Source organism: Lonchura striata, chromosome 2 (assembly GCF_050655825.1).
Source record: "Lonchura striata isolate lonStrDom1 chromosome 2, ASM5065582v1, whole genome shotgun sequence".
Taxonomy (NCBI): Eukaryota; Metazoa; Chordata; class Aves; order Passeriformes; family Estrildidae; genus Lonchura; species Lonchura striata.
In genome coordinates this window covers 152,572,219-152,600,211 of record NC_140704.1, presented here as the reverse complement: position 1 = coordinate 152,600,211, position 27,993 = coordinate 152,572,219, and the positions used below count along the sequence as shown (strand labels likewise).

The 27,993-nt window shown below is 43.1% G+C and overlaps 2 protein-coding genes and 1 long non-coding RNA gene across 16 annotated transcripts in view; 2 read left to right on the top strand and 1 right to left on the bottom strand.

Annotated features, from left to right (window-relative positions):
• The window catches only part of PTK2 (protein tyrosine kinase 2), a 187,643-nt gene extending 167,022 nt beyond the window's left edge, over positions 1-20,621 (top strand). For all 13 annotated transcript variants that reach the window (XM_085572606.1, XM_085572603.1, XM_077781887.2 and 10 more), the window contains 9 exons: positions 2,199-2,285; positions 3,451-3,588; positions 4,922-5,053; positions 10,807-10,869; positions 13,683-13,722; positions 14,383-14,489; positions 17,863-18,018; positions 18,458-18,538; positions 19,378-20,621. In XM_085572606.1, coding sequence (XP_085428732.1) covers positions 2,199-2,285; positions 3,451-3,588; positions 4,922-5,053; positions 10,807-10,869; positions 13,683-13,722; positions 14,383-14,489; positions 17,863-18,018; positions 18,458-18,538; positions 19,378-19,587 — 1,014 coding nt within the window. In that variant the 3' untranslated portion in view covers positions 19,588-20,621. The remainder of the gene's footprint in view (positions 1-2,198; positions 2,286-3,450; positions 3,589-4,921; positions 5,054-10,806; positions 10,870-13,682; positions 13,723-14,382; positions 14,490-17,862; positions 18,019-18,457; positions 18,539-19,377) is intronic.
• Positions 20,622-21,424: 803 nt separating this feature from the next.
• Positions 21,425-22,710, bottom strand: RPLP1 (ribosomal protein lateral stalk subunit P1). The gene is made up of 4 exons (XM_021532493.2): positions 22,554-22,710; positions 22,385-22,459; positions 22,162-22,279; positions 21,425-21,545 (listed from the first exon to the last, which is right to left on the bottom strand). The coding sequence occupies exons 1-4, from the start codon at positions 22,623-22,625 to the stop codon at positions 21,466-21,468; spliced, it is 345 nt and encodes a 114-aa protein (XP_021388168.1). The 5' UTR covers positions 22,626-22,710; the 3' UTR covers positions 21,425-21,465.
• A 113-nt stretch (positions 22,711-22,823) lies between these two features.
• On the top strand, positions 22,824-25,115 carry LOC146768490 (uncharacterized). Of its 2 annotated transcripts, none has more exons than XR_014953127.1 (3): positions 22,824-23,073; positions 23,452-23,893; positions 24,004-25,115. It is a non-coding gene; the product is annotated as an uncharacterized LOC146768490 (long non-coding RNA). The 2 variants fall into 2 exon arrangements; XR_014953128.1 differs by having other exon boundaries at positions 23,002-23,131.
• The last annotated feature ends 2,878 nt before the right edge of the window (positions 25,116-27,993 follow it).

The window sequence follows — 27,993 nt, the reverse complement described above, 5'->3', positions numbered from 1 at the left end:
TTCTTTTTATTCCGTTTCTTTCTCCAAAGCCTGCCCTGCTGGGTTGGTTCAAACCACGGCATTTTGGCCAGTTCTGTCCCCATCTGGGAATCTTTGCCTGAAATGACCCAGCTCTGCTTGAACTGTGCTTAGAAGCTTTATTGATAAGATTTTCTGTTTATAATATTTGTAAGATTCTCTGTTTCTACTTGAAATTGTAAAAGACACCCATATCTGCCACAAAACTGTCTCGTGGCTGTTACTTTTCCTTGTTGCTTGTAGCACTCCTGTAAATTGTTGGCTAATGAGCTCTCAGGCCAGCATGAAGTTTATTTATAACACATTAGTGACAGGACAGAAGTCAGCTAATTGCATTTTCCTTCTTCTGGACAGAAAATTAAGGCTTTGTTTCCAAGGAACATACATGGTTTAGTTTCCATTTCATTTTCATTTCTGTCTTGTTTGGATGTCACTGATGGGTTCTGCAGCTGTGGGAGTCCAACCTCACCAGTTCCCTCTCAGAGTTATTTTTGCAAGTTGCTGCTTGACAGTTCGAGCCTGTATTTTGAAGAATTTAAATTTTGTGCAGTCACCACTGTATTGTCTGTGTCCTGATAGCTTGTGGTGAATTCCTGGAGCTCCCAGGTTCTGGAGCTGATGATAATTCCAGGAGTACTTGTGTGGAACTTTGTGCTGCACAATTCCCCAGCACTCAGAGAAAGGCAACTTTTTGATTGGTTTTGGTTTAAGGGAAGGGTTTGTGTGTGTTTGGGGATTTTGGGGTGTTTTTCTCTCCATATCCAGGTTGTTGCCTGATAGATTTCTGAGCTTAGTTCTGCATTTTGAAGCCTTGATGGCAAGCAGGAAATGAGGGCAGTGGAATTGCTGCTTTCATTTCAGAGTTAGAAACAGCAAACAATCCATCAACCTGTTTAGTTATCTGAGATGAATTAGCAGGATTTGGTGTTTATCTAAACAGACAATATTCCAAGTTACAGAAGCAGATAAACTGCATAAATTTGACCAGTATAATGCTTAATTTGAAGTGAGCACCTTTATGTGTGATGTATGAACTGAATGTATGACTTGACCAGAGGTGTGTTAAAAATGCAGTTAATTCTTCCACTGCAGAGAATCTGTTTTGAGGGAGTTGCTATGTCCTTGTAGAAGTACACTGTATTTCTGATGCTGTTGTTGGTTAGGTTTTTTTAGGTTTTAAGTGTCTCTTTAATTATTATCTAATTTTCTAATGTGACAACTGATTTTTTTTATTCTTTTGCTGATTCATTGTAAGCGTTACAGATTGTTGCAGGTCTTAAAACTCCTGCACATCCTCAAACAATTACCAGGTCTCACAATCCATACTGTGAAATCACTTGTATCTCACAGTTATATTTCTGTTTGAAACCTAAGACAGAAAACAGCCTAGTCCAGAATGAGAATGAATTTTTTCATCAGATAAAATCTGCAGTCTTCCAGTTAATGTGGTTGCCTTTAACAGCCAGAAGGACTGAGAGAGCCCTTTGCAGAATGATGAAGTTTGGGGTTTTTTTCCCCTCTTTGGTTAATTTTTCTCCTCCTGGAATACTCAGCAATGCTGTTCCTTATTCAAAAAGAAGCCCTCAACTATACCTTTGGAGATTCAGAAAATTATCAAAAGCACTTTCCATGTTGAGGTAATTAGTTACACAGAAGTTAATCATCAGAACTAACTTTATACCTCAGAATACCACATGGAAATAGCCATGCAAGTAATTCCATTTGGTTTGTGTTATTCTTACTGAAGCAAAAGAGTTTACTTTTGAGAACAGTCACAGAAGCAACAAACTAACAGCAAAAATTGGAAACAAGGCTGTATTGCACCTGGACATTTGATTTAAGACTTAGGTTCTTAGATGATGTTCTCTCTAGAGTTGGACAAAACAGAGCAGGTCGCTGAGTGCAAGGAATTAAATAAACAAAAAGAATTCACAGAGCAAGAATTATTTATTTACATACCAAGCAAACAATTCAGCTGCATCCATTTCCAAGCAAAAATGGGGGGAAACATAATTTGAGTTGTTTAAAAAATGTTTGTAATTACAGAAAATCTGCTTTGGAGTTTTTTTGAAGTTTGTCAAACCTGTAACAAACCTGTAAATGTTTGTCTCACTGAAACATAATTTTCTGTTCGTAGTTGTGTGTGTTTAATGATTCTAAAAATTCCTTTTTCTTTACAGCCCAGTAGACCTGGTTACCCCAGCCCCAGATCCAGTGAAGGGTTTTATCCAAGCCCACAGCATATGGTACAGCCAAATCATTACCAGGTATTACATTTAATACCATTCGTATATTTTCTTTACAAATGTGGGTTCTCTATCCTAGATGCAGCTGGTGGGATTGATGCACTTCTTACATGGTTTATTTTAATTCAGTTCTGTTCAATGAGGGTTTCTTTACATAGGAAAAGAAACATGGTAGCTTTACTCCAGATGGGAAGTATTTCCACATCTGATGTGGTGCTCATGTTCCTGCAACTGCAGTGAAACACATCAGGCATTTCCATATTTATTGAGGGAATGTGGTGTTCATGTTGACATTTGTGCTGAGCTGTGAAATCACTTGCTTTATAGAATGGCATTAACTGGGGGCCTTTCCTTGGGGTCATTGGTATTTTATTTTCTGTGTCCTTATAGCTGCTGCCTTTAGCTCTACCATGTTGTATACTCACAGGTTTTGCTTTTCTTCTTAAAACTGTTGAAGAAATTCAGAACAAAATGTTGTCTTTAAAGGACTTTGAGCAATTTTAAGTTTGTTCAAGGCTACAGCCATATTACAGCTGTCTCAGTCAAGGGAATTTTTTCCATGAAGAGAGGGAGGTTTTCATTGATTTAATAAGTACTTCAGGCTCATTAAAACTACTTGGATTTTCCTGTGGAGAAGTTCCCAGGCCACTCAGCTCAGCATACTAATTATATGCTGCCACTCAAGCCTTAAGCGTGTAAGATACAGCAGGGAGTACATTTTCATGGGGCTCTGTAGGGTGATGTTTGCAGGCTCCTATTATCTGGAACATGATCTCTGCCTGTGGAGCTCTTATATATCTATCTGCAGATTGAGTTTTGTCTTCAGAGGACTTTGATGTCCTTGACTGCAGAGGTTAGAGCATGCTCTGATGCTGCTGGTTTGATAGACACCATAAAATACTTACCCTAAAAAGTTGTATTTCTGTACTGTTGCAGTTATTCTAAAATAGTTATGTTATGATGGGCATCCTCAAAGACTTAAAACAGAGGTGTTATATTTTGGCTCAGCTTCCTTCTTGTGATGTTGCTTCCCCTTCTTCTCAGTAATTGCTTGAATTGAGTAATTTCTGTACTCTCATGTTTGTTGTCATGGAGGAGATCTTTTCATTATGGGGAAGCACAGTCTTACTAATATCTCTATTTTTCTCTTTGTTTTTGCCCCTGTGGGTTTTTTTGCCCCCTAAAGGTGTCTGGCTACCCTGGTTCTCATGGGATACCAGCCATGGCAGGCAGCATTTATCCTGGTCAGGCTTCTCTCCTGGATCAAGCAGATTCCTGGAACCATCGGCCTCAGGAAATATCAGTGTGGCAACCAAACATGGAGGTATGAGATCTGACACATCTGTTACTGTGTTCTGGACAGTTCAATGCACTTTTTATTATTATAAATTGTATTACTTCTGTTATTTAGGTAGATTTGTTACAGGAAAACTGAGTTTTTCTGGTGCTTTTAAAATTACCTCACTGCAGTGGACTGGGAGTCAGGACTGAATTGTTTTTTGAACAAATCCTTCTTTGTGAGGCTGGGCAAGGAGTGTCACTTCACATGAATTCTTGATGAAGTTGTTACTACTTATCTAACTGAGTGATAGCAAATATTTGGTGTTTGTTAAGAGAAGGCTTCACTGGAACTTACTGCTGTTCACAGAGATGGGAACACTCATGTAAAAAACCTCTTGGGAGATACCCAGCACAGCTGAAGGATTGAGGCTTTTTGTGACTTACCCAGAAGAGAAAATGAAATGCTCTAAAAGAGTGTTCCTGAGCTGAATTCCTTCTAGGTGCTCTCCAGCCTGTTATAATTGCACTGAGCTTCTGAGGAACATTAAATTAATTCCCCCTTTAACCTTCTGTCTTTTTTTGCCGTTCTCCACTGTTGTACACTTTTTTATTCCATTTTTTCCTTCCACAAAGATTCAGTTTCTGCAGCTTCTGTCTTAATCTTATGAGCTATATTCCCTGTGTTCCTGATAAACATTTAAGTGGCCTCTGAAATACAGGGAACTTTGTTACCAAGTTTCCCTTAGCTTTTTTAAAAATACTAATTTATACATTATTTCCTAATGATTTCCAGGCAGCATTGGGGTATGGTATGTGGAGTATTTGTAAGCATAAAACAGGCATAAATATTTGGTCAAAAATTCATTTAAAAATATTTTTGTGACATACTTTGTAAGCTTAAGGCAGCCATAAATATTTGGTCAAAAATTCATTAAAAAATATTCTTGTGGCATGCTTTGCCACTGTTGGCTAACACTGAACACTACATTTGTTTTGATTTTTAAAAATGTATCTTTTAGCTTTTAACAACTGGATGATTACATTATTGCTCAAGACCAAGAAAATTTATAAGTCTGGTTTTGTTGTCTAGCTTAAATGAAGTGCAATACAGGAAGTGACAATGTTGCTGAAAAACAGAACACAGTCGTTCAAATCTTTTTTTGTTGCAGTGACTAAGAGCAAGGCAGATAAAAACTTAGTTGGAAGGAGTTTCTTTCACTGCTCTGCTTCTGTTTTGGAGGAGCTGAAGTAACTCTGCTTGACTGCTGCTGAAAATTCACTTCTAAAAAAACTTTCCTTTTGTAATCTCTAAGTTCTTGCACCTATTCATAGGAATTTTAAATTGTGAGACTGAGTAAACTTCCTGTGGATTGTAGGATTCAGGCACTTTGGACATCCGGGGGATGAGCCAGGTTCTCCCCACACACCTGATGGAGGAGAGGTTGATACGACAGCAGCAGGAGATGGAGGAAGATCAGCGCTGGCTGGAAAAAGAAGAACGATTCCTGGTAATTCTTTATTTCACAGAGCTTTTAATTCCTTCTGATTTTTGGTTTTGTATTGCAGCTGGTTAAAACTGGTCACTTTTGTGAAATGAGAAAATGCACAGGATACAGGACCCCCAACATGTGGGTTTGGAAACAGGTTTTAAAATAAGTGTTCAGTTAATGAGAACTGTGTTTCAGGTATCTTGAACAGCTGTGGCTTTTGGTGAATCTCATTCTATCCAATTGAGTGTTTGTGTGGGGGAAGTTGTGGGTATAATTCTGTGCCCTTCTGGAGGTTGCCTGTTTGTTCTTACACAGAACTCTACCCCTAAAAAAGATGTAACCATCAGCCATCTAAGGGTCATGGCTGTGCTAAGAATTGTTCCCAGTCCTGTCCTGGAGGAATAAAGGCACATGTTAGTGGGAAAAAATAATATAAGAGAGAGCTCTGTGAGGAGGGGAAAACTTCTCCATGAGCAGGAAGAAGAAATCATTGGTAATGGGATGTTCTGATGCTGTTTCTCTGCAATTCCACAGAGAATTGTTGTCAGTGCCACTGGTGTGTGGTTTTTTTTGTTTGTGTTTTTTTTGTTTGGTTTTTTTGTTTGTTTGTTTGTTTTGTTTGTTTTTGGTTTTGGTTTTTTTTGCTTCAGCTCTGGCTTCCCACTTGTCAAAATTCAAGTTGAGTGTTAAATTTCTCCTGCTTGAGGCTGATGGCTACAGATGGAGTAGAATGTTACCAGGAGCCTGTGGGTGCCTGAGCCTCACAGAACAGGGGATAATTCACAGTGTTGTGTGTGGGTTGTGACTGACAGTCCTGTGCTTGACCATAGGCATATTTCAAGGAATGTTTCAGTTTGGAAATCTCCTGTGTTGGAGCTCCTGGTAGATGCCCCCATATCCAGGACATGTTCTAGCTGAGATCCACGTTGTGCCTGAGCTAAGAAGTGACTTTTGATTAATGGCTGTTGAAACTGGTTTCTTTCTAAGTCTCCTTGGGAATTTGCAGTTCCCCATTGGGATGACACCAAACAAACCACTGTGCCCAGATTGTTTGGTCTGAAGAGAGGGAGGGGAAAGGAAAATTTCTTCCCTAATTTAGGCATTAGCTTTTCCAGTCTTTTGTGGCACCAGTTGTTTGTGACCTACACAGCCCAGGAGGTCAGACTCATCAGTTAAAACTTTAAAGATGGTAAAGAACTTTTTGTGGGATCAGCTTTTTGGGAATGGGGTATTGACATTGCAGGTGGTAGCAGCAGGTTGTGTGGGAACTTCCTGCAGAAAATTTCCTGATTTTTTTGTGTATTTGTAGTGTAGGATGTTTATCATCCCCCAAACTGACATTGAGAAGGAACTTGCTGATTTTTCTTTTATCTGTAATACACCCATAAGCATCTGTTTGAGAGAGATTTGCTGTGTTTCCATTTTGTGTTAGTTTTGTTGTGAGGAGACATCATCTCTCTTGCATCTACTCTGTCGAGGAATTGGAATCCATAAGAGACTTCAATTCTTTTTCTTTCCACATTAACATTTTGACTGTACAGACTTTGAGGTTCACCCTTGGATGCCTATTACAAATTTATACCTCATGTTAGGAGCTAAATGAGCTGCTGGTAGCCACAGGGTGCCTTTGAGCCTGTAGCAGGATGTGTGTCAGGAGAACATTCAGTTTATAGATGGGTGTTTTCTTGGAAAAGGAGTGTGGGTGAGTTTCTAGGTTTAGCCCTGAGAAAGTGAAGATGTGGAAAAGTCATTGTGGGGAGTCACTCTTGGAAACCTTGCAGATCTCCTGAAGATATCCACAATTCAGACATGAGAGTCCAAACATGTGAAAAGAAGCCATTTATTGAGGCATTAAGGACATATAGTGATGTCCAACATAGAAATAAGCCAGGTATTCCACACATGCTCCTTGGTTAATGTCCTCTAGTGAGTGACAATTAACATTTCTGCTCTGGGAAGTAGGACCTCCCTTATATTCATTCATCCAGGTGATTCAGGGAGAAAAAATCTGGCCTTCCCTTGCCTGCTTTAGGCAGGTTTTAAATAGTATCTGTCCTTTTCAGCACCGAGAACAGAGTAGAGCCAAATTTTAATATTTAACTTACTTAACTATAATATTTAACTTTTGTAACCATGTGTAGTGTTCTCAGTGTAAACTGTCTGCTTCCAAAAACAGCTCTATTTACCCAATCCTCAGGCTCTACAGCACATCCCACTTGTACTACTGAGAGTTGGACTCACAGGGGAGCAACTGCAAATGATTTATTGTAAGACACTACAACAAGATGGAAAATACTCTCTGGGTTTCTGTTAGTACAATTTTTGTTTCCACAGAGGAACACCAACTTGCTCATGACTTGGAATTTATTGCTGCTTCTGCAGGGAGAAAATACAACTCACAGCATATTGGTACAGGGATAAACAGCACTGATGCTGCTGGAGAGGACTCCCCAGATGGGGAATTCAGTGCAGTGGCATTGAAATGGAAATGTGCTGGTCTTTGGGGAGGTTGTTATCAGTGTAAGCAGTTTGCCTGAAACTGGTCCTTGGAGGACATGGGACTAGTTAGTACTTGAAAGAATAGAAATGTTGTTTTCAAGCTGCAGCCTTAGCAAAATCCAGAATTCTGGAAATTCTGCTTTAGAAAGAGAAAGCAAATAGGTCTCTCCTCGTGGGAAGCTCACAAATGAAAATAAATCCATTGTGTAAAAACTGAAGAGTAAAGAAGTGTTTGGTTTTAAATTGTACCAAATACATTCATTGGAGAGTGAGGAGAGAATTGGTGAAGGGGTTGATTTTGGGGGATCCAGGGCTGACACTCCCTCCCAGCCCCCTGACAGGGAGGGGAGGCAGCACTTCAGGTCTGCCAGCTCTAATGGACACTGATTTAAACTTGTGATGATGAAATTTTCATGCTCTGTTGGTAAAAGTGCTGTGGAGATGAGCATCTCCAGGAAGGACAGAAATAGGTGAATTATTTCTGAGAAAGCTGGAGACACAAAGCATTACTGCACCTAAACCTTGACAGAGAACACTACAGGACACAGTCTCTCTCCAGGGCACATTCAGGTGGAAGATGGAATGGCTGCACTACAAACAATGCAAAACAATCAGAAATTATCTCTGAACATTTTACACATCTCTTCTTTTAGGCCTGTTTAATTGCCTGCTCCTTCCTTTATTTGGACTTTCCACTTTGAACCTTTCTTTCTGGCTGTGCTGATGTTATGTACATTATTTTTAATCAGATAAATAAAGATATATATATGTGCATGCTAGTTAGTAACTCCTCAGCAGACAGAACAGTTTGGTACTAAGAAATTTATAGTCCCTTCTGGGATAGTTTAAGAAGAAATAACTCACATATTTTCCTTATCATGCTTGGGTTCATTGTTTTTTTTCTGAAATTCCCACATAGTTGTGGTTTTTGCCCTATTTTAACACTGAGAACTGCAATTCAAGTCTAATTGATGTGAACTGTTGCTAAAATAAGATTCTAATTTTAAGCCTGAGAAAATCCCACCAAGACATTACAATTCAGCATGTCCTGAGAACTCCAAGGCTTACATATTCTTTTATTAGCAAGTAACCAGAAATACTGGAAATAAAGTGGATTATGTCCCACTTTGTCAACATACACATCCTGTCTGAAAATTCCTCTTGACATTTCCAAAGATTTCAGATAGTAGGCTTATTTATTTTAAAAAATCCATTTACTTTTGAAGGACTTTGTTTTTCTGCAAGATTTTAACAACATACAGTTATTTCTGTAGATTTTGGGAGGTCCAGAGCCATGGCAGGGACTGGAAAGATGGCAGAGTGTTCTTTGGGGCTGTGAAATGGTGTGTGAAGTACAGAACAGGTTTGGTGTGAGGCTGATTGTTGACCTAGAGAACGTTGCATGAAGCAGCTGAAGGATCTCAGTATTCAAAATTCAGCAATGCATTGCTGTCGTGGCAGCATGAGGGGCTTAAAGCTCTTGCAACTGCAGAAGTGGAAGAACTGCTGCTGAATAATACTTTAAAATACAATGGGAGTTTGATCATCAAAAATCACCTTTACTGTAAAATAATGTAGTTTGTTATATGCTTTATATGGATATTTAACAAGGTTAGCTATGTGATTTAGCTGAAGAATATGATGAGAATCATTACTTTACCTGTCTAGTGATGTTTCAGACATACTCATATCAAATTAGACTTTAATCAGAAAAAAATTCCTTTATTGTAATCAGGAAATAAACTGGAGATGAGTCAGTGGTAGGTTTAATCTTGAAATTTGTCACAAATTCCTGGAAAAACATGAGGAGACCACTTGTGTCTGTTTCAGTTCCTCACATTTAACAGGGGGTTAAATGTTTCCCTGTCTGATCTGATTTTCTATTTTTAATCTGCACGATCTTCGGGCAGTGACTGTCTCTGGCTGTGCTTCACTCAGTCTGCAGAAGACTGAATGAAAATCCCAAATGTAAGCTCTTCTGACAAACGGGCAGCACAACTGGACTATTTTTAATGACAGAAGATGAATATTAGTATGTTTTTGCAGGTTCCTTCTGCCCTGCTGGTTTTTGGGGTCATTTAGTAGGACTGTGAATTGGAATTATTCTTTAGTATTCTTACAGGAGGGAGGAATCTCAAATAGCTTTAAAACAAGAAAAGGATGTATTTGTCTCCTGAAATTAACCCTGAAAGAGCATGCAGTCAGTTTAGTGGCACTGTGTTTAGTTACACCTACATTTCTCTAAATGAAAAAATGTTATTTTTATCTTGTGTGTGACCATTTTATCCCTTGAGTTATCATCTCATTGTGACCTCATCCACTCTCATAGGAAAGTCAAGTAAATCCTGTTTTTAAGTGCCAAACTTTGTGTGCAAGAAGCACACTGTAATTTTGCTGAGCTTGTGTCTTCAGATCAGTGTTAACTTTGGCTCCACATCTACTGTTCCTTTGTCTTTCCCTGTAGTCAACGTTGTCCTTGAAGAATAAATAAAACTTACCTGGATTTGCTGGGGAGATAAGTGGGGTTTTCCTGTGAAGGGCCAGAAGTAGGCCTTAGTGGTTTTTGTGAGCCCTTTCCAACTTAGGATATTCTGTATGAAAAATAACTGGTTTATGTGTCAAAAGAAAAAAAAAATAAAAATTGGTTTGATTTTACTTTTGCTTTTAAAAACCAACCAAGCCCCAGGTTCCTGTATTGTGCTGGAAACACATGAAATATAAATTTGTTTGTTGCTTGTATGGGAAGAAAAGGGCATCTGGATGGCTTTGTTGGCTGGCTGTATCCACACGGAGTGTTTAGAGAGCTCCAGTAATTGGCCCCATTTGCTTGGAGAGGGAGCCAAGTACATTTAAGCCATCCTGGGGCAGGAAGTGGGAATTAATGTGCAGCGTTTCTCATCCTGTGGTTGGAATTTTACTGTTGGGAAGCAAGCTCTTTTTTTTTCTTTTTTTTTCTTTTTTTTCTTTTTTTTCTCTCTTCAGAAAAAAACCCAACTTTTGTTGCCTTTGAGAAAACTAAAATGCAGATTTTCCAGTGTTGTTGTCAGGGCAGTGGTACTCTGGATATTTATCAGAGCATTCTGACTCGGTGCTGGAGGAGCACCGAGGCTGCGGTGGCGGCAGCGGGGGCGCGGGGACTGCAGTGAAATGACATCTGGATTTGTCAGGCTGCATTTTTAACAGGATCTTTCCTGTCTTCACACTGCCTCTAAGCCAAGGGCACATCACTGGGTAAGCAGAGCACAGAGTGAATCGTTGGATTTTTGTTTCAGAAACCCGACATGAGGCACTCCAGAGGCAGCATTGACCGTGAGGACGGAGGTCTCCAGGGCCCTGTAAGTGTGGGGGGATCTTTTCCTCCCCCAGCTCTTCCTCCAGTTTCCTGGAAGAACATGCTGTACACTGGATTGGGGGTGGGAGATGATTTAAAGGCTTTGCTAAACCTTTCCATGTTGTTACATGGTGGTACAGCTTTCCAAATGGCTCAGCTTCTGTGAGAACTGCAGCAACAGCAAAGTGGTTCATGCAGCAGTTTGGGGGTTTTTGAGTTTGTTGATTGTTTTTTGTTTTTTCCCCTTGAAGCTGTTCTTGAAACAAATATTAAAATGTTTCCATAAATGTGTTAAAATAATTTCCAAGTGCTCATGTGCTGTAGAATTGTGCCTTTTATGTAAAAATGGGGATTGTTTTCTGCAAGTTCTGTCAACAGGAAGTAGGATTAAAGCAACTTTTGTAGTTGTTTAAATATCTGAAGAGTTTTCTCAGAAGGAATGTAAATGTTGCTGTTGTATTACCCAGAAAATCTGTCTGGGGTAAATGATCCACTATGAAACAATTGGAATAAACCCCACAGCCATTTCTTTACTCCCAGACAGCAGCTTCAGCTCAGGTGTTCTAAAATCATCTCTTCAATTGTTTAATTGCCATTGGAATCTCTGGATCATACTGTTGGAAAAGGAGGATTAGGCTGGGGACTGTTAATGACACAAACCTGGTGCTTCATCCACTGTTTCTCCCCAGGAAAAGAGTGGATATTTGAAATCCACCCTCCTGTTTCATTTGGGATGCGACTGTAAACGCCTGCTTTGGCTTCAGCATTTCTTCACTTCTTAAGAATTTAGGGATTCTTCCTGTATTTGCAGCCAAGACAGTCATGGATGAGTGTATCAATGACACACAGCAGCACAGTCTCTGGAGAAATTAATGTCTGGAAGCTCCTAAGATTTTTTTCTCTTAAGTTGGAGAAGATTCTTTGTTAGACTTTGGCTGTTGTTGCATCTTTAATAAGAGCAAGAAAAGTGCTGCTGCATTTTGTGCTGCTCATGAAGATGCTTTGAGATGCCCAGGAGATTTTCAGGTCATGTCACAGGTTGCAGATCCAAACTGTGTCCAGGGAAAGTCCTGTTGCCCAGATGAGATGGTCCAATACCACACCCAGTTTGAAAGTGTGAAAAAAACATTTCACGGCCATGGACAAAATGGGTTTTGAAAGAGACTAATTCATGGTAACTACATTTCTAATCACAGAAATTGATCTTGCAGTTCTCAGTAGATTCAGAACATAACTCTGACTTCATTTACAGTGGGAAATGCTTAAGGCTGCTGTGACTCAATTTGAGTTTCTAACTGAGGGGATGATAAATTGGGCAGTGATACAAATGAGAAGTTACCCACCCACATTTTGGCAGTTCCTGTCTGATCACATTCTTTTGACCTGTACTTTCAATACACAATTTTATGGAAGTAAAAATGCAAGAATTGTTTTAGTGGGATATCATTCTTCTGCCTCTTTCTTGCTCTCCTTCTTTTCCCCTGGAGTTACCAGATTTGAAATATTTAGGTTAACAGCACAAATCAAAGGTAATGATATGGCTGAATGTCTCCACGTTGTGTCCCTGTTTGTGAGGTGACCAACCTTACAGAGCAACAGTTCAATGTAATTTCTGGTTCTCCTGTAGTTGTTGACATTTTTAAAAAGCCCTCCTTGTGGTGCTGTCCAGCTGAAACTGCAGCCAGGCTTTGTCAGCACAAATTCTCTCCCTGCAGTGGCAAACAGCATCTCTGTAGGGATGCCACCTGTCCCTGTTTCCAAGGTCTGTACACTTCTTTGGTCCACCTAAGTTCTGGAGGATCCCTTCCCTGCCAGGCCTTTTTCTGCCCTGCTTGCTTGATTTCCAGCACTCTAGAATTCTCTGCCTATCTGCCTCTGGGCTCTTTAAAGATTGCTCTAAAAAATCACCTGACACCCATGGACTCCAGTTCTTTCAAAAGCAGATTCCCTGGGAACCTCACTATTTCCTGGAAAGCACCCAAAGTCCACTCTCTCCAGAGCCAAGATTTTGCTGGAATTTTTTCTCCTACCTCCAACAATTTGAAGCTCAACTTTGTGGTGGCCATGACTGAGGCAACCACTGCTCAGCACTTGGCCCATGAGTCCATTTCTATTTACAAACAATTCCAGGAATCACCTTTCCCAGCTTCCTTAATACCTGCACCAAGAAGTTACTTACACAGGAATTTCCTAGACCTCTTTTTTTTTTTTTTTTTTTTTTTTTTTTTTTTTTCTTGTCCACTGTATGATATGCTGACACTTGGGCTGCTCACAGCAGTGATGAGGTTGGTGTGAAGGATGGGAGAATGCAATTACCAGGGAAAGTCACTTCAGTCTGTTACTAAATTCTTCCAAGTAGATGAGCAAATGGGCCTTGACTAAGAGCTTTGCAACAAAACCAAAAAGCAAACCAGCTGTGAAGTGTGTTCCTATTACAGAACCATTCAGCAGGAAGTTCTGGAGTCTCTTTGTTGTGTTGCCATTTCTGCTTCACCACCATGACCTCTACAGTTGGATCTGTGGACACAGACTGAAAATGCCTGTGACTGTCTCATCACTTTTGAGTAATAAGGAAAGATAAACTGTAATGTGGAGGCCAGGGGTACTGTGAGCAGTACAAAATACATGGAAATTCTCTTATTGCTCTGTAAGTAATAGACCTGTAGTGAGGGACTGATGATGGTGAATTGGGATGTATTTTCAGCTGGTGGGAAATGTGCTGAGAGCTAGCTGCTCTTGGTGTTTGAGATTGAGATAGTGCTGATGAAAGCTGCAAGCACTGCAGTAACTACTTTATATGTTTATTTTATTTTATAGGCTGGTAACCAGCACATATATCAGCCTGTGGGAAAACCAGGTAAGCAGTAAATGCACATACTGACATTTTGAGTATTTGAGTACAAGTCTTGCAGCAGCAGTAGTCAACAAAAGTTCATGGCAGTATTTCCATGCAGAGTGGATTCAGTTCCAGGTACTACACGTGGATGTTTGTGTGCTGTGTGTTCAGGTTTCCCATGCAGGCTCCAGACATGCAGTCAGCAAAGCCAAGGAAGTGTTTAGATCGACAAGGAAATGTCTAGAGGAAACTGAGTCAGAGTGGGAATTCACCCAGGGTCGAGTTCAGACATGTAAAACAGCAGTAGACACCTAAAAATGGGTTTCTTGGTCTCAAAAGTGAATCACACAATTTGCTGCTGGGAAGAAGTCTAGCTTCCCAGATACACACAGCATGTTGGCACTCAGCTGTGGTACCAAGGGTGACATCCTCTCAGGGCTGGGGTAGCTGTGCCCAGAGCAGTAGCAGTTACCCCACAAAAGGAGTTTCAAATATTTAACTAAAACAATCCTGCTCTCATAAAATGCAGCTCCCACAAAGAGTGCATTTACTGCAGGACACCTAAAGATGTCCCATCTCTGTCAGAGCAGAGCACATGCAGCCTATGCAGTGCAGAGCAGAAGGGTGCCAGGTACATCTGACACGTTGTGCTCTAAAAACAGAAATGTTTTTGTCGGGCAGATCACGCAGCTCCGCCAAAGAAGCCTCCACGCCCCGGAGCCCCCGGGCACCTGGGCAGCCTCGCCAGCCTCAACAGCCCCGTGGACAGCTACAACGAGGGTGTGAAGGTAGGAGAAACATCCCCAGCAAATGGAACATTACCAGGGCCATGTGAAATAGCCCCAGAAAATCAAACACGACTGCTCTGAGGTAGTTTGGTGTTCGTGAAGTAGAGACCATGGAAAGCAAAGGGGAGCAAACTTCATGGGTAAATAATGTCATGGGGCAAGCATGCCCTGGCAGCTCTCCAGGGGAGTGGGGAGGGAACTCTGGTTCTCCCTGGCTGTGATTTAGTGTGTTCCTCAGCTAGAGCTGCCCAGGTGAGCTTATTTCTAGTTTGAAATGATGAGGTGCCAGATGGACCCAGCTCCCTGTTCAGCAGGATGGAGCATGCCTAGGGATCCCAGTTACTTGGATGGTACCAAAGTCTCCTGTCCTTGGTCACAGAGAGGCGAGACCTCTCTTGCAGTGCTCAAAAAGTTCTTGCTGCAGCACCAGGGCTCCTCAGACCCTACCAACTCTGGGGAACAAGGAAAGAAGGGAAATGGACTGTTTGACCTGGGAGTGAGATACTTCCTGATGTGTTGTTTCATTTCCCATAAATAGCAATTAAGCCAAAACTGAAACTTGACAGTGGTTTGTAGCAGAGGTGCTGCTGCAGGGTCTGCCCCTGTTGCAGTCGGTGTCCACAGAATTGCTCCTAAGGATGTCAGGCACTCCCAAAATCATCCCTTTGTGTGCTGTTCCCTGCCTGTGGGACTCTGCCTCCTTTCTAATCTCCACGAACAGCCTTGCCAGACCTGTACTAAAGAACAGGAATCCATGGTGTAGTGGCCACAGCAGCTGGGAAGAGTGACCCTTATTTTAGGTGATTTCAGGAAATACAAAAAAAGCCCAGTTCACCTGAACATGAAATTCAGAACCTGCCATCAGAGCAGTATGTTCAGCACAATTTGATCCCAGCCACTGCCAGCCTGTCTTACTCCTGCTCATGTTCTGGGATTATTGGAATGTTTAAGAATCAGTGTAAATAGCCAGCAGTGGTGAATTTGAGCAGGATTATTTATTATAAACTGATGCCAGTGCTTTACGAGCTGCCAAGCCTCAGAAAACTTCAAAAAGCAGTAACAGATGTGTTACTAAACTTGGCTTCTCTAAAATTTCCTTTCTAAATGCTGATGCTGGAACATGAAAAAATGTTTTTGAAATACATCATTTTGACAACAAACAAACCTGAGCAGTCAGAGACATCAGTAGTGACAAGTGAACAGGATTTGTGTACTAAATAGCTCTTTGAGTAGGAAATAAGGGCTGATTTTTTTTTTCCCTGTCAAAATTTTCTTAGAATTGGATTGTTTTATGCTCCTTGAGTATATATATATAATAGCGCATTACTTTTTGGCATAGCTTTAATGGTTGCAGTCCTAAACTGAAGATGCTTCTAGGGTTCATTTGAGACTCCCTTTTCAGGGAGAACTCAGATGAAGAGATTGGAATTGCCTGTCCTCAGGAGCCTTCAGGGCAGGCTCCAGAGAGCTCCTGGGTGAGGCAGAGTCAGCCAGTTCCACAAAGAAACTCAAAATGCTGCAGAGTAGTGGTGTTGATATTTGGGATAAACAAAGAGAAACCAAGGGCTGAGAAACACAATGTCCATAGCCTTGAAAGGTTTCGGTCTGGAGTTGTAAGGGTTGGGAATCGTCTGGAATGAGTTCTTCATAGTTCCTGACCATGGCTCTGATGAGTTCTTGTGAACAAGGTCTGCACAGTTAAGTGACTGTGTATTTCCCATCATGACTTAACCTAAACAGAAAGTTTCAGAAAGATGAATACAGAATTTTCTTAAATGCTTCGAGTCCTGGACTGTTTGTGCAGGGGGACCAGCAGTGTTCCCAGGACAGGCTTCCCAGGCCCTCTGCTCCACTCACTACTCTGCTGCTCGCCAGACTGGCTTGCTCCTGTCCAGCTTTGCATGATCTCCTGCCCGTGTGTTTAGTCAGGATGAAGCATGGGATGCATGGCAAACCCTTCCACTGCCCACAGGGGTGCACAGCAGCCGTTCTGTCACACAGGACCCAGAGCTAACACGAGTGGCTGCCAGTTCTGGTGAGGATGCGTTTTCGTTGCAGGCTTTTTAACTGGTCTCTGATTGCTACACATGTTTTGGGTTTGTTTGGTTTTATTTTTTTTTTTCCTGCTGAGTTTTATTAATACTGTTTTTCTTTTTTTCCCTTATTTTGGTAAATTTCTTTAACCTCCCCCCACATTCTGCTCAACCATAGCCATGGAGGGTAAGCAGTGCGTGAGCGTGTGTGTATGTGCCCTATTCCAAAATGTCTTTGCATGTGACTTTGCCAAATGACTGTTTTAACTTCTTGATTGCTTAAACTGATTTGAATCACAGCCTTCCCCTGCTGATTGAGGCAATTACAGTGTTCTTTTTCCTAAGGTATTTTCTGATCAATGCACTAGATTGAATCTCTGTAATAGCTGTTGGTATCCACTTAATGAAATACTACAAAACGGAATCACTGTGTACTGAATCCTGCGCTCCTTCCTTAGAGAAAGTCTCATTAAAGCATTCCATAGTTGCTTCAGGACAGTGAATCAGGGGCTTGCAGTGAAACATTTCTGGAGCTGGGACCAGTCCTGAGAGCCAGCAGTTACCCAGTGTAGAGAGCTGAAGCACCATGAACCATCTCAGATCCTGGAGGAAATCAGGAATTTTTAAACTTTCTGTTCACACTGAGTTGTTGCTTTGGCAACCCATAGTAGGGAATAGCTGTAGGAAACTGGGATGCTTGGTAGTTTACAGTTCTGAGATACTGAGGACCTTAAAAAGGATGTTTGCAAAGTTTCTTTCATTTCAGACCTGGGATTATTTCAGTCTGTCTTGGATTTAAGTCCAGACATATCTGACTTATTGGAAGTTTTACTTGAGTAAAGACCACATGAGTTACAAGTTTTTTTCTGATCTCTTGGAAATCAACTGTCTAAAAACATTCCATGTTTCCCACCTGTACTGGTGACACCATGATCTCAAGGATGATCTCGTTCCAGTTCTCTCTTTAATATACCAGTATGTTACTGTGTGTTCTGACATTATTTTGGAGCACAAAAGTCCTTCTGGACTGAGGGACCTGTTGCCCTCACAATGAAACTTGAACCACTGAGACGTGTTAAGTACTCAGTACTCTCATGCCTCAAATTATTCCCTTCTCTGGTGAGAATGTTACACTGGAAGTTGTCCAGTGTCATTTCAGAGATCAGGCTCAGTCAGAATTACTAAAAGAAGCTTCCTCCATCCCCGGAGCCAGCTCAGGGCAGCAGCGGGGCCGGGCGGGGGCTGTGGGATCTCGGGGAGCCCGGAGCCTTTCCCGCTGGGAAGTGGCCGAGCCCCATCTGCTGGGGACGGGAGGCCCAGCAGCCCCTCTGTGCTTGCAGATCCAGCCGCAGGAGATCAGCCCTCCTCCCACGGCCAACCTGGACCGCTCCAATGACAAAGTCTACGAGAACGTCACCGGGCTGGTGAAGGCCGTGATAGAAATGTCCAGCAAAATCCAGCCGGCCCCGCCCGAGGAGTATGTGCCCATGGTGAAGGTATGAAGGAAGGGGTGTATTTCTTCCCTGAATGAGGTCTTCACATGGTGTAGGAGAAATTTTCTGGAAAGCTGGAGGTAGAAAAGCTGTTTGTGTTCACAGCTCAGAGGCTGGAACCTTGGATTCCATGCCCAGTATTGTGGAGAGCAGTGCTTCATGCCCAGCTTGCCTGTACTTGTCCAGGGCCCTGAGTAGTGTGCTGTCTTCTCCACATTTTGACTTTCTATGAGGAAAAACTTGTTATTAAGCCTTTGGCATCTTGTTTTAATGGTGATAAGCACAATTGCAGGTGGGATTTTGAAGTGCCTTAGGCATGTTCCAACTCTCTCCCTATCCAGATGAGCAATTAAATGTATCCACTGCCTTATGTGCTCCTAAAATTCTCTCATCCATTTCTTCTAAGCATTTGAAGTTTATTTCTTTAATCTTTTTTTCTTAGGATGTTGGTTTGGCACTAAGAACTTTACTGGCAACAGTAGATGAGACCCTCCCAGTGCTCCCTGCAAGCACCCACAGAGAGGTATGTGGAGCTCTGCTTACTGCTGCTCAGCCACTGCCTTCCCAGTCAGCCTCAGCCCATTGGGACAGGTTTTGGTGGTCCCTTCTTGGCCCAGGCATACCTTTTGGTTCCCTGAGCAGTCTGAACTCCTGGGTTATAATTTTGCATTAAAAGAATTTAATTAAAATTGCTGCATGAACCTAGGCTTGGTATTAGTAAGGATTCTTCAACTGGATATGTGTCACCCATAGGAGGGTGACATAACCCCCAGTATTCCACAGCAGGGAATCAGCTGAGGGTTAATTCTTAGTGCAGATGTCACCTGTCATTTGCTTGCACACCAAGTCATTGAAAGGTAATTGAGCAGAGCTTGGTACAGCTGGAAGGTTGTCTGCAGTTCTGGATGAGGAGTGACTGAGAGCTTTCAATGAAGTTCAATTTTCCTCCAAAACCTTGAATGAGTGTGGTACTGAGAAGGCCAGGAAATGGTTCTGGCAGTGCCATCTCAGAGGTTCATAATGACTTAGCTGTATGCTTAAGTAACCTCTATCTGCTTTCTTGTTTCATTTCTTAGAGCTGCTTCTGTGCTTTAGAACTGCTTCAGTAGTAAAAAGAGTAAAGCTAACAAGAACCTGAAAACCCATTACAAGCTGTTAATGCCAAATTGCGGTTTGAAATCCACTACTTGGGTCTTGGTGCTGTTTAACAGTGGGTGGCTCAGCAGGTGCCACATTCCATCTGCTGCTCCATGTGGTGCAGTCAGGAATCGGGCAGGGGCTGTGGCTCTGGGGCATTGCTGTGAGTGCAGTGTTTCAAACCCCCCAGGGCTGAAGGGATGGGTTTTGTCTCTCTCGTTGCAGATTGAGATGGCACAGAAGCTGCTGAACTCGGACCTGGCCGAGCTCATCAACAAGATGAAGCTGGCCCAGCAGTACGTCATGACCAGCCTGCAGCAGGAGTACAAGAAGCAAATGCTGACGGCTGCTCACGCCCTGGCTGTGGATGCCAAAAACCTGCTGGATGTTATCGATCAAGCCAGACTGAAAATCAGCCAGTCCAGACCACACTAAGCACTGAGGGAAGAATGTCATCAGCCTCAGAATTCTGCTTGTGACAGGATGTTCCTTCACCTTCCACCAGCAGTGAGGATTAACCCAGCGCAGTCCTGGCCTTCCAGCGCCTCTGGCTTCAGCAGACCTGACCGACCCCTGGGGTTCTCTCACTGCAGTTTAACCGAGTCTCTCTGGCAGAGCCGAGCTGGGCTGGCATTCAAAGGTGGCATTATCAGCAGATGAGGTTTGTACAGGAGCCCTCGGGCACTCAGAGCTGGGGCACAGGGCAGCTCACTCCATCGCATGGGACACGCTTCGCACTGAGCTGCCACCGGGTCACGGTCTCGGAGCCAAAACTGTTGGAGCAGCAGATGGGAGAAAGATATTGTGAAGAATTCGGGGAAACCTCAGGGCTGAGAATTCTTGCCCACAGTATATGAACTATCCAGACTGGAATTTTTTTTTATTAGAACACTTACGTCGCAATATGCTAATCACGATTTACAGAGAAAGAATAAAAAGCTATATTTTCAAGACTTCAGTCATTTCAAGACAAACTAAAGCCCTCTTCATCTTCCTGCCTTTTACTTTTACGTGACTGTGTGAAGCATTTGTTTGGAACTAGGTGTAGGACACAACTGAACACTTGTCTTTTTCACCAGGGTAACGTGCCAGTTCTTTCGTAGCAATGGTGTTTTCCTTGGAAGTGAAAATGCTGCTTTGTACCAGAGCAATTCAGAGCTGCATTTAGAAGAGATCTGTAACCATTCATGTCCCCCATTTTTATATAATTTATAAAGACAGATTAAAGCCATGATGACTATTTTAAACCCAGTGTAGTTAACTAACCCATCCTTTTGTCTATCTTGCCTGGGAGGAGTTGCAGTAGAGCAGTGTAATTAGATTTTCCTTGGTTTTCCAGTTATGCCATCTGTTCTGTTAAAATAAAAACACACTCCCTTTTTGCTGTTGAGGGATATAAATTATTCTCAGGAAGAATATAATTAACTGTACAGTTACTTTGACCTATTAAAAAGGTGTTACCAGTGAAACTCTGAGTCTTTATTTCATGTGTGTGCACTGCAAAAGAATTCTTCCCTGGGTACCTGTCTTTTTAAATATAAATGAGTTGATAATACCTGAGATCCTGTCATAAAGTTATAGACAGTGGGACAGTGCAGAGTCCATCAGTGTTTGGTCCAGATGTGGAACAATTCCCCTCCCACAACTTTGTGACACCCTTCTCACACACCTGGAATTCTGTAATGCATCAAATGCTTTGGAATACCTGGAACAGTCCTTACCTTGTTCTGTTCTGGAGAAGTGCTTTCAAGGGTTATTTATAAAACCCATGCCTTTTAAGTAGCCCCTTTCCAGTGCAGTTACATCACCTCCCACAAGCACCCTTTACACCAGTTTTCTGGCCAGGTAAATCTATTCTGTACCTTACACAACCTCAGCCTTCTACCTGAGAACTGCAGCCTTTTTCCCCACGATGAAAAGCCTTCGGCTTTGCTGTGCCACAGCTGCCCCTGCACGGGTGCCATGGGAGCTGCACTGCTGCTGTAACCAGGGGTGTCACAGCACCAGAGGCTGCAGCACCAGCCCAGCCCTTCTGCAGAACAGGATCCCATCCTACAGCTCCAGGCTGTCACCACCACATCCTCTGCTCACCGGGATTTCATTCCTCCCTCTGTTCAGGGACTGTGGGTGCCTTTTAGAGCTTGTGGAACACCAAAAAGCTGAGAGGGGAAGTTGTAAAGCCCCAGCTGAGCACTCATGACAGAAGTTTAAGGAGGTACAGGTAACTTGGCCATTCTCCACCCTCCACAAACATCCACCTGAGAGACATGAGTACAAGCACATGTTCTTTATTACAGGCTGGTACAAAATTAATTAGTCAAAAAGACCAAAGCCCATGTCATCATCAGATTCCTCTGATTCTTCCTTCTTCTCCTCTTCTTTCTTCTCCTCAGCTGGAAAGGAAATGAGACAGGATTTATCTTTCAATTTATCATCTCACAGAAGTCACTTGTCACAACAGGTGTCACATGCAATGACTAACATCAAGCATGAAGACCTGAGCAGTCCTAAGAACCTAAGCCAGCAGCAAGAATAGTGAATATAAAATAGAATAGTGTTTGTACTAGTAGGAAGAGTGGTTTTGTGACTTCAGAGTTCATTTCTATCAAAACTGAAAAACTTTGGGAGAGGAGATGCTGATGCTCTGTATGATCCTGATGACATACAGGAAAAGCAATTTAATTCTGAGGGAACACTAATCCTGTACACTGACTTCATGTGCAACGCCAGCCTTTCTCAAGGGGAGGGCGTGCTTTGCTCAAGAACACTCACACACTGCATGGCACCAACCACATGCAGCAGCTCCTGTAGCCGGTGCTTGCAAAGCTGCGGCTGCCCCATCCCTGCAAGCGTGGGATGGGCCTCTGAGCAGCCGAATCTAGACGACGGTGTCCCTGCCCAGGGCAGGAGAGTGGGAAGAGATGGCCTTAAAGACCCTCCCAACTCAAGCCACTCCATCGATCCACGGATCCACGTTCCCAGGTCCGGTCGGACGCGGCCGCCACTTACCGGGGGCGGCTCCGCCGGCGGGCGCGGCACCGCCCGCGGGAGCGGCGGCAGCCGGAGCCCCTCCGCCGCCCGCTCCCACGTTACAGATCAGGCTCCCGATGTCAATGTTCGCCAGCGCCTGCGGAGAACGACACGCGGCAGCGAAGCCCGGTTACCACGGGCGGGAGGTGCGGTGCGGAGCCCACACGCCATCTCTGCCCGGCCCGCGGCCCCTCTCGCCCACCTTGGCGAAAAGCCCCGGCCAGAAAGGCTCCACGTTCACTCCGGCTGCCTTGATGAGCGCGTTGATCTTGTCCTCCTGCAAGGAGAGAGCGGCGCTCAGAGCCCGCCCGGCGCGGCCCCTCAGGCAGCCATGCCGCGCGGCCGCCGCCATCTTGTGCGGCCGCACTCACCGTCACGGTGACCTCGTCGTCGTGCAGGATGAGGGCGGAGTAGATGCAGGCGAGCTCGGAGACGGAGGCCATGGCGGGGCGCGGTGCTGGTCGCCGGGTGGTTCGGCCTTAGCTTCGTACGAAGGACTCAGCACCTTGGGCCGCCGCGGAGCGAAAGGGGGCGGGCGCGGCGGCGCGGATTTATAATGGCGGTGCGTGTTGCGTCATCTGTGACGTCACCCGCGGCCCGCCGCGCATGGGAGGTGCGCGCGCGCGCTCCCGCCCTCCCCCTTCCCGGTCCCTCACCGGGAATGATCCGCCCGGAAAACCGGGAGCGGCGCTGGGCAGCGGGGCTGCTGCTCCCCCAGCACGGCCAGCACCGCCCGTGCCCCCAAGGGCCACTTCCCCGCGGCTTTTGTGTCCCTGCAGGGGTGCGGACTCCGCCACTGCCCTGGCTGAGGCCGTTTTCCCGGGATCCAAACCAAACCTCCCTGGCACAGCTTGAAGGACCCAAGCCCTCCTCCCCCATTAACTATTTCAGGTGTCACTGCCTCGCTAAAACATTCCATTTGCTGAGTGTAAAGAAACGGGAAGAAAAGGTGCAGAATTAGTCCTTGGTGCAGAACTGTGTGGCCTGATTTTCTCCACCCGAGCATGACAGGAGCTTTGCTGTGCAGTGAGCGAGCACTGAACAGATGGGCCGGGGAGGGTGGGGGTCTCCCTCGCTGGAGATTCCAGCGCTGGGATGGCCCTGCTGGAGCAGGGGGGTGGCACCAGGTGACCCCACTGTGGTCCCTTCCAACCTCATCGTTCTGGGATTCTGGAGAGCCTGAGCAAATTCCAGCGTTTTGCTCCAAAGGCATAATCGGATTGTGAAAAATGAATGTTCTCCGTGTTTTCTTTTTTGTCTTCTTGACAGATGTGCATTTGATGAGCCTCACCTCAGTAGCTTGGCAGGTAATGGAACAGATTTCCTGGAAGCTGTGCCAGGGCACTCCTGGAGGACAGGGAGGTGATTTAGGACATCCACGGCTCCATCAAGGTCAAGTCCTGCCTGATCAGCCAAGGGACCTTCCATGATGGAGTGACCACATGGAGTGGACAAGGGAAGGGCTATGGATGTCACCTCTCTGGACTTCTATAAAGCCTTTAACACAGTCCCACACAACATTCTTATGTCTAATTGGAGAGAGATTAATTTTATGGATGGACTGTTTGGTGGATAAGGAATTGGCTAGATGGTCACATCCACAGTGCAGTGATTGACTCAATGTCCAGATGAAGATCAGATGTGTCTCTCACGTCTGTTTGGCACCATTATGATTTAAAGTCTTCATCAAAGACATGAACAGGGGGATCAGGTGCACCCTCAGCAGATTTGCAGATAACTCCAAGCTGAGTGGTGTGGCTGACATGCCTGAGGGATGGGATAACATCCAGGCTGGATGGGGCTCTGAACAACCTGACCTAGGTGAAGATATTCCTGTGCATTGCAGTGGGGCTGGGCTATCTGACCTTTCAAGGTCCCTTTCAAGCTTGAAATTTTAGAATCCTAAAATGACAACTGTTACCAGCAAAGTGTATCCAGCCTGCTTTTGTAGTGCTCCTTTATAGAAATCTCAGGATTTATTAGGCAATTACAAGTGAAAACTGAGAGGGACTTTACCTCTTGACATTACCTCCATCCTTTCCTAAGGATCACAAACAACTGAGAATTTCACTAAACAAAGATCTAACACTACTCACTGCTGGAGATGATAAATGCACAGTGATGCAGTGCATAATTTGTGGGTGCTTATTCCTATTTGTGGGGCCAACAGCTCTGAATTTAAGCATTTACTTAAACTTCCTATTCAAAGCACAGGACAATTGTCTACATTTTTATACCTAACTCAAAGCAGCAAATAAATGCACTTTTCCAGTGGCATTAAATATCCAGGAACTTCTGTCATTGCTGGGTGCTTGAGGATGGGATTTCACAGGGACTTGTGTGAGCCTCACTCCGGGGCTGCCAAGGTCTCCTGTGCAAAAGCCCTCAGAGCTGTCCCAGTGGTCCATGAGATGATCTGACTGGAAAGTAGCAAGAGAGATATAAGATCCTTTTCAATCAAATAAACTTGCAAATTTTGCTGGCCTGGGAGATGAGTACTGGAAGTGTGCAGGCAGTCAACAAAATTATATGCTTAATAGACATGGTTTTGTAACAGTTCTGCTACAACAGTCCTTAAGCTAAAAATTATTAGAAATTCTGATGGGTTGTTAAAAAATAAAATATGAAGACCTAAAATTTAAATGTGGCATTCACATAAACTTAGGTTTCGGTTGGCAAAGATGTTAATTAAATGAGATTTGCCTGCATCCTTGCTTCATGGCTGTCTTGCTGCATCTATTGAGTGACACTGATAAAGCTGCTCTGTAGGAGCCCAGAATAAAGTTCTGATGAAAACAAATCACTGTGTAAAAGAAAGCAAAAAGCCAAAAGAAACCCCAGATTTGCTGCTTCCTAAAGCTTTTGGAAGCCTAGGTATGTGATCAGGACTGCTGGTTAATAAAGCTTAATTAATAAAGCTGGATGATAAAGGGTCTAGAAATTTGCAGTGGTGTGTGCTTTTCACCTCTGATCCTGTAACTGTCTGTACTTTTACTGTCTAACACATCACCATGCATTTGGAGCAGAAATCTGTTCTGGATAAATCTACAGCAAATAGATGGAGGCTTTAAAAAACCCCAGCAAACCCCCTAACATTCTTCTGTGTATTCTGCTATTCCAGGGTGGTGAGTTATTTCCAGGCTGTGAGGTTTAGGATGATGCTACAGCTGTGTACTAGCAAGCTGGTCCAGGATCACACAGGGCTGTCTTCAGGATAAACAAAACAAGTAACTTGGCTGTGAAACTTCCCTGAGGTGGATATTTGACACTTGGGGGATGGATGGTGAGGAGCAGTGGCAGAGATCTCGCTGGATGTGCCTGTGCATTGCCAAGGAAGATGAAAACATCAGCAAGCTCTGTCATTATCATACAAAAAGCAGTCAGCCCTTAGCACCTCACCCTGAATTAGCTGTGTGAACACTACAGAGCTGATGCTGAGAGTTAGAACATGACCAAGGCCACTGGTGGTCATCAAAGTGGTCAGAATCAAGAGGTCTTTACCAAGGAGACTTGAAGTTGATTGTTCCTTTCTCTGTTCTTGTCCTTGCTACACTATTTGGTTGCTGCTCATAACCTTCCTGAGGTGATTCTTCTCTCCTCAAGCTGCCTCTGTCCTGTTCTAAGGCTGCAGTTTCTCAGTGACCAAAGGCAAAGCGTGGCCACAGGGCCAGGGCAGTGATTGTCCCCCCGTAGTCAGCACTGGGGAGGCCACACCTCGAGTCCTGTGCTGAGATTCGGGTTCTTTACTACAGGAAGGACATTGGAACCTGTCTGGAGAAAAGGAACAAAGCTGGGGAGGGAAGGAGCTGCCTGACAGGAGGCTGAAGGTAGGGTTTGGTGTCTTCTGCCAGGTAATGATGATAGGATGAGAGGAAATTACTTCAAGTTGTGCTCAAGTTGTACTCAGGGAAGTTTAAATTCACTATTAAGAAAAATTTCTGCATGGAAAGGATGGTCAAGCATTGGAACAAGCTTCCCAGTGAAGGGATTGAGCCTTGGAGGTATTTAAAAGACATGTAGATGTGGCACTTAGGAACATGCTTTTTTTCCTGGTGAACAGTCTCAGGTACAGTATTTACTTCTTTTATCTTCTTTCTGGAAAGTCTTTTTTGTTCCTAGTTGGATTTTTTTGGTTTTTTGGTTGAGGTGGGTTTTTTGTTGTTGTTGTTGTTGTTTTTGGTGGTTTTTTGTTTGTTTGTTTCTTCCACTGTAACAAGGTCATTACAATGAAGAACAAAACTCTGGTACTTCTTGAAACTGTAACAACCAGTGAGTGCAACACATCCCCAATAGGTGGTGCTGCATCTTTTCCATCAAGTTGAATTGTTGCATTGTTGGCCCTGATCAGCTGGAAAAAATTGGTTTTTTTGAGTGAACTGAAGTTAGTAGTCTAATGATAATTAGTTGTTTTGTTTTGGGTTTTTAAAATATAAATTATTATTGCAATTCATTTGACAAAATAAATGCAGTTTTGTAACTTGGTAGTTGGGAGAGTTATCTATAGAAAGACAAAAATCATGTTTTGGTCCCTCCACCATGGATTAATTGTGGTTTAATATCTAATTGTTAAAATAACAAACAGTTCCTGAGCAGGGGGCCAGAACCCTCAAAGTGTTTGTAAAATTTGAACACTTCAGTGCATAGAGCCATGAACTTCTTCACTTTGGCTCTGATTTTAAATTCTTATGTAAAGCAGAATGCAGAATATGTGCCAGGTCCAATGCATGTACTGCAGGATAACATCTTAAAAGTTAGGCTAGTTGAGAGATGACAAACAAGAGCTTAAATCCCTTCCAAGTCAAGAATAAAATTCACATCTTTCAGCTCTGAGTAAAAATTTTTGCTACTGTATCATTGCAAACAATGACTGTCAGACATTTATAAACTCTGGGGTTTTAAAATTCATTAAATTTAAAATGGGAATGGTTGTTACTTAGGTTATGTTTTCTCATAAAAAGAAAAGCTGTATCATTTGTCACTAGCCTATTTGTGTATAAAATATTTTCCCTAGATTGCTGCCACTGCTATAAATGATTTTTAAAATGCTGCTCCTAAATACCATCTTTGCTTCAGAATTATTAGTACATACTTTTTTCCAAAATTAATAATTTCTACTGTGACAGATATCAGTTCTGGGAAATGTCATCTTGAAATTCAGCAGTTAAGAAAGGTATTGTGCCCAGCAGTTACTAATTTTTTTTCTTTTGAAAAACCTAATTTTAAGTGTTTAAGAAGCTGTTCTTACACTACCGTATAATTGTTAATACAGCATATAAAGACCATGCTTAAAAAAATGCTGTTACAGAGCTTTCAAAACTCTCTTTCAGAACAAACCTTTTCAAGAACTGAAGCCTTTTTTCAGTGAAATGGCCCAGTAAGACATAATTAGGTTTCACTGTGCTCCAAAACAGCAGTTGTCAGTGACAGAAAGCATTGGAAATAAAGCAAGTGACATGGCCCAAAATGAGTGTGTGAACAAAGGTAATGCAGGTCTAACAGGCACAATAGTATGTCTAATATTAGAGAAAGTTATATTCCTAATCAGGTTGAAGAGATTGGTTTAAATATAGCATCAAAAAATTAGATGTTGATACAGAAACTGCATGTTTTCCTCCTGCCACCTCAGCAGAAAGGTCAAATGTGCCTCTTCTGGCTCTTGTTTTTGGGTATTTTTCCTCATCCACCCTCTTTTTCAGCCTCCAGTAAAGATATATATGAGAAATTATTGGTGGTTGTGAAAAAATGTTACCCAGCTCCTCCTAGGGAGGAAAACAGCAGCCCCTTTGCCAGCTCCTTTGTTTATCTTTTTCT

What these genes read in the sequence shown, in the direction of transcription:
- RPLP1 (XM_021532493.2), bottom strand. Translation starts at nt 22,625, where the DNA reads ATGGCCTCCGTCTCCGAGCTCGCCTGCATCTACTCCGCCCTCATCCTG. An exon ending in GGCCGGGGCTTTTCGCCAAG is followed by an intron (nt 22,280 to 22,384) that starts GTGGGCGAGAGG and finishes CGTTCTCCGCAG; the next exon opens with GCGCTGGCGAACATTGACAT. An exon ending in CGCCGGCGGAGCCGCCCCCG is followed by an intron (nt 21,546 to 22,161) that starts GTAAGTGGCGGC and finishes TTTCCTTTCCAG; the next exon opens with CTGAGGAGAAGAAAGAAGAG.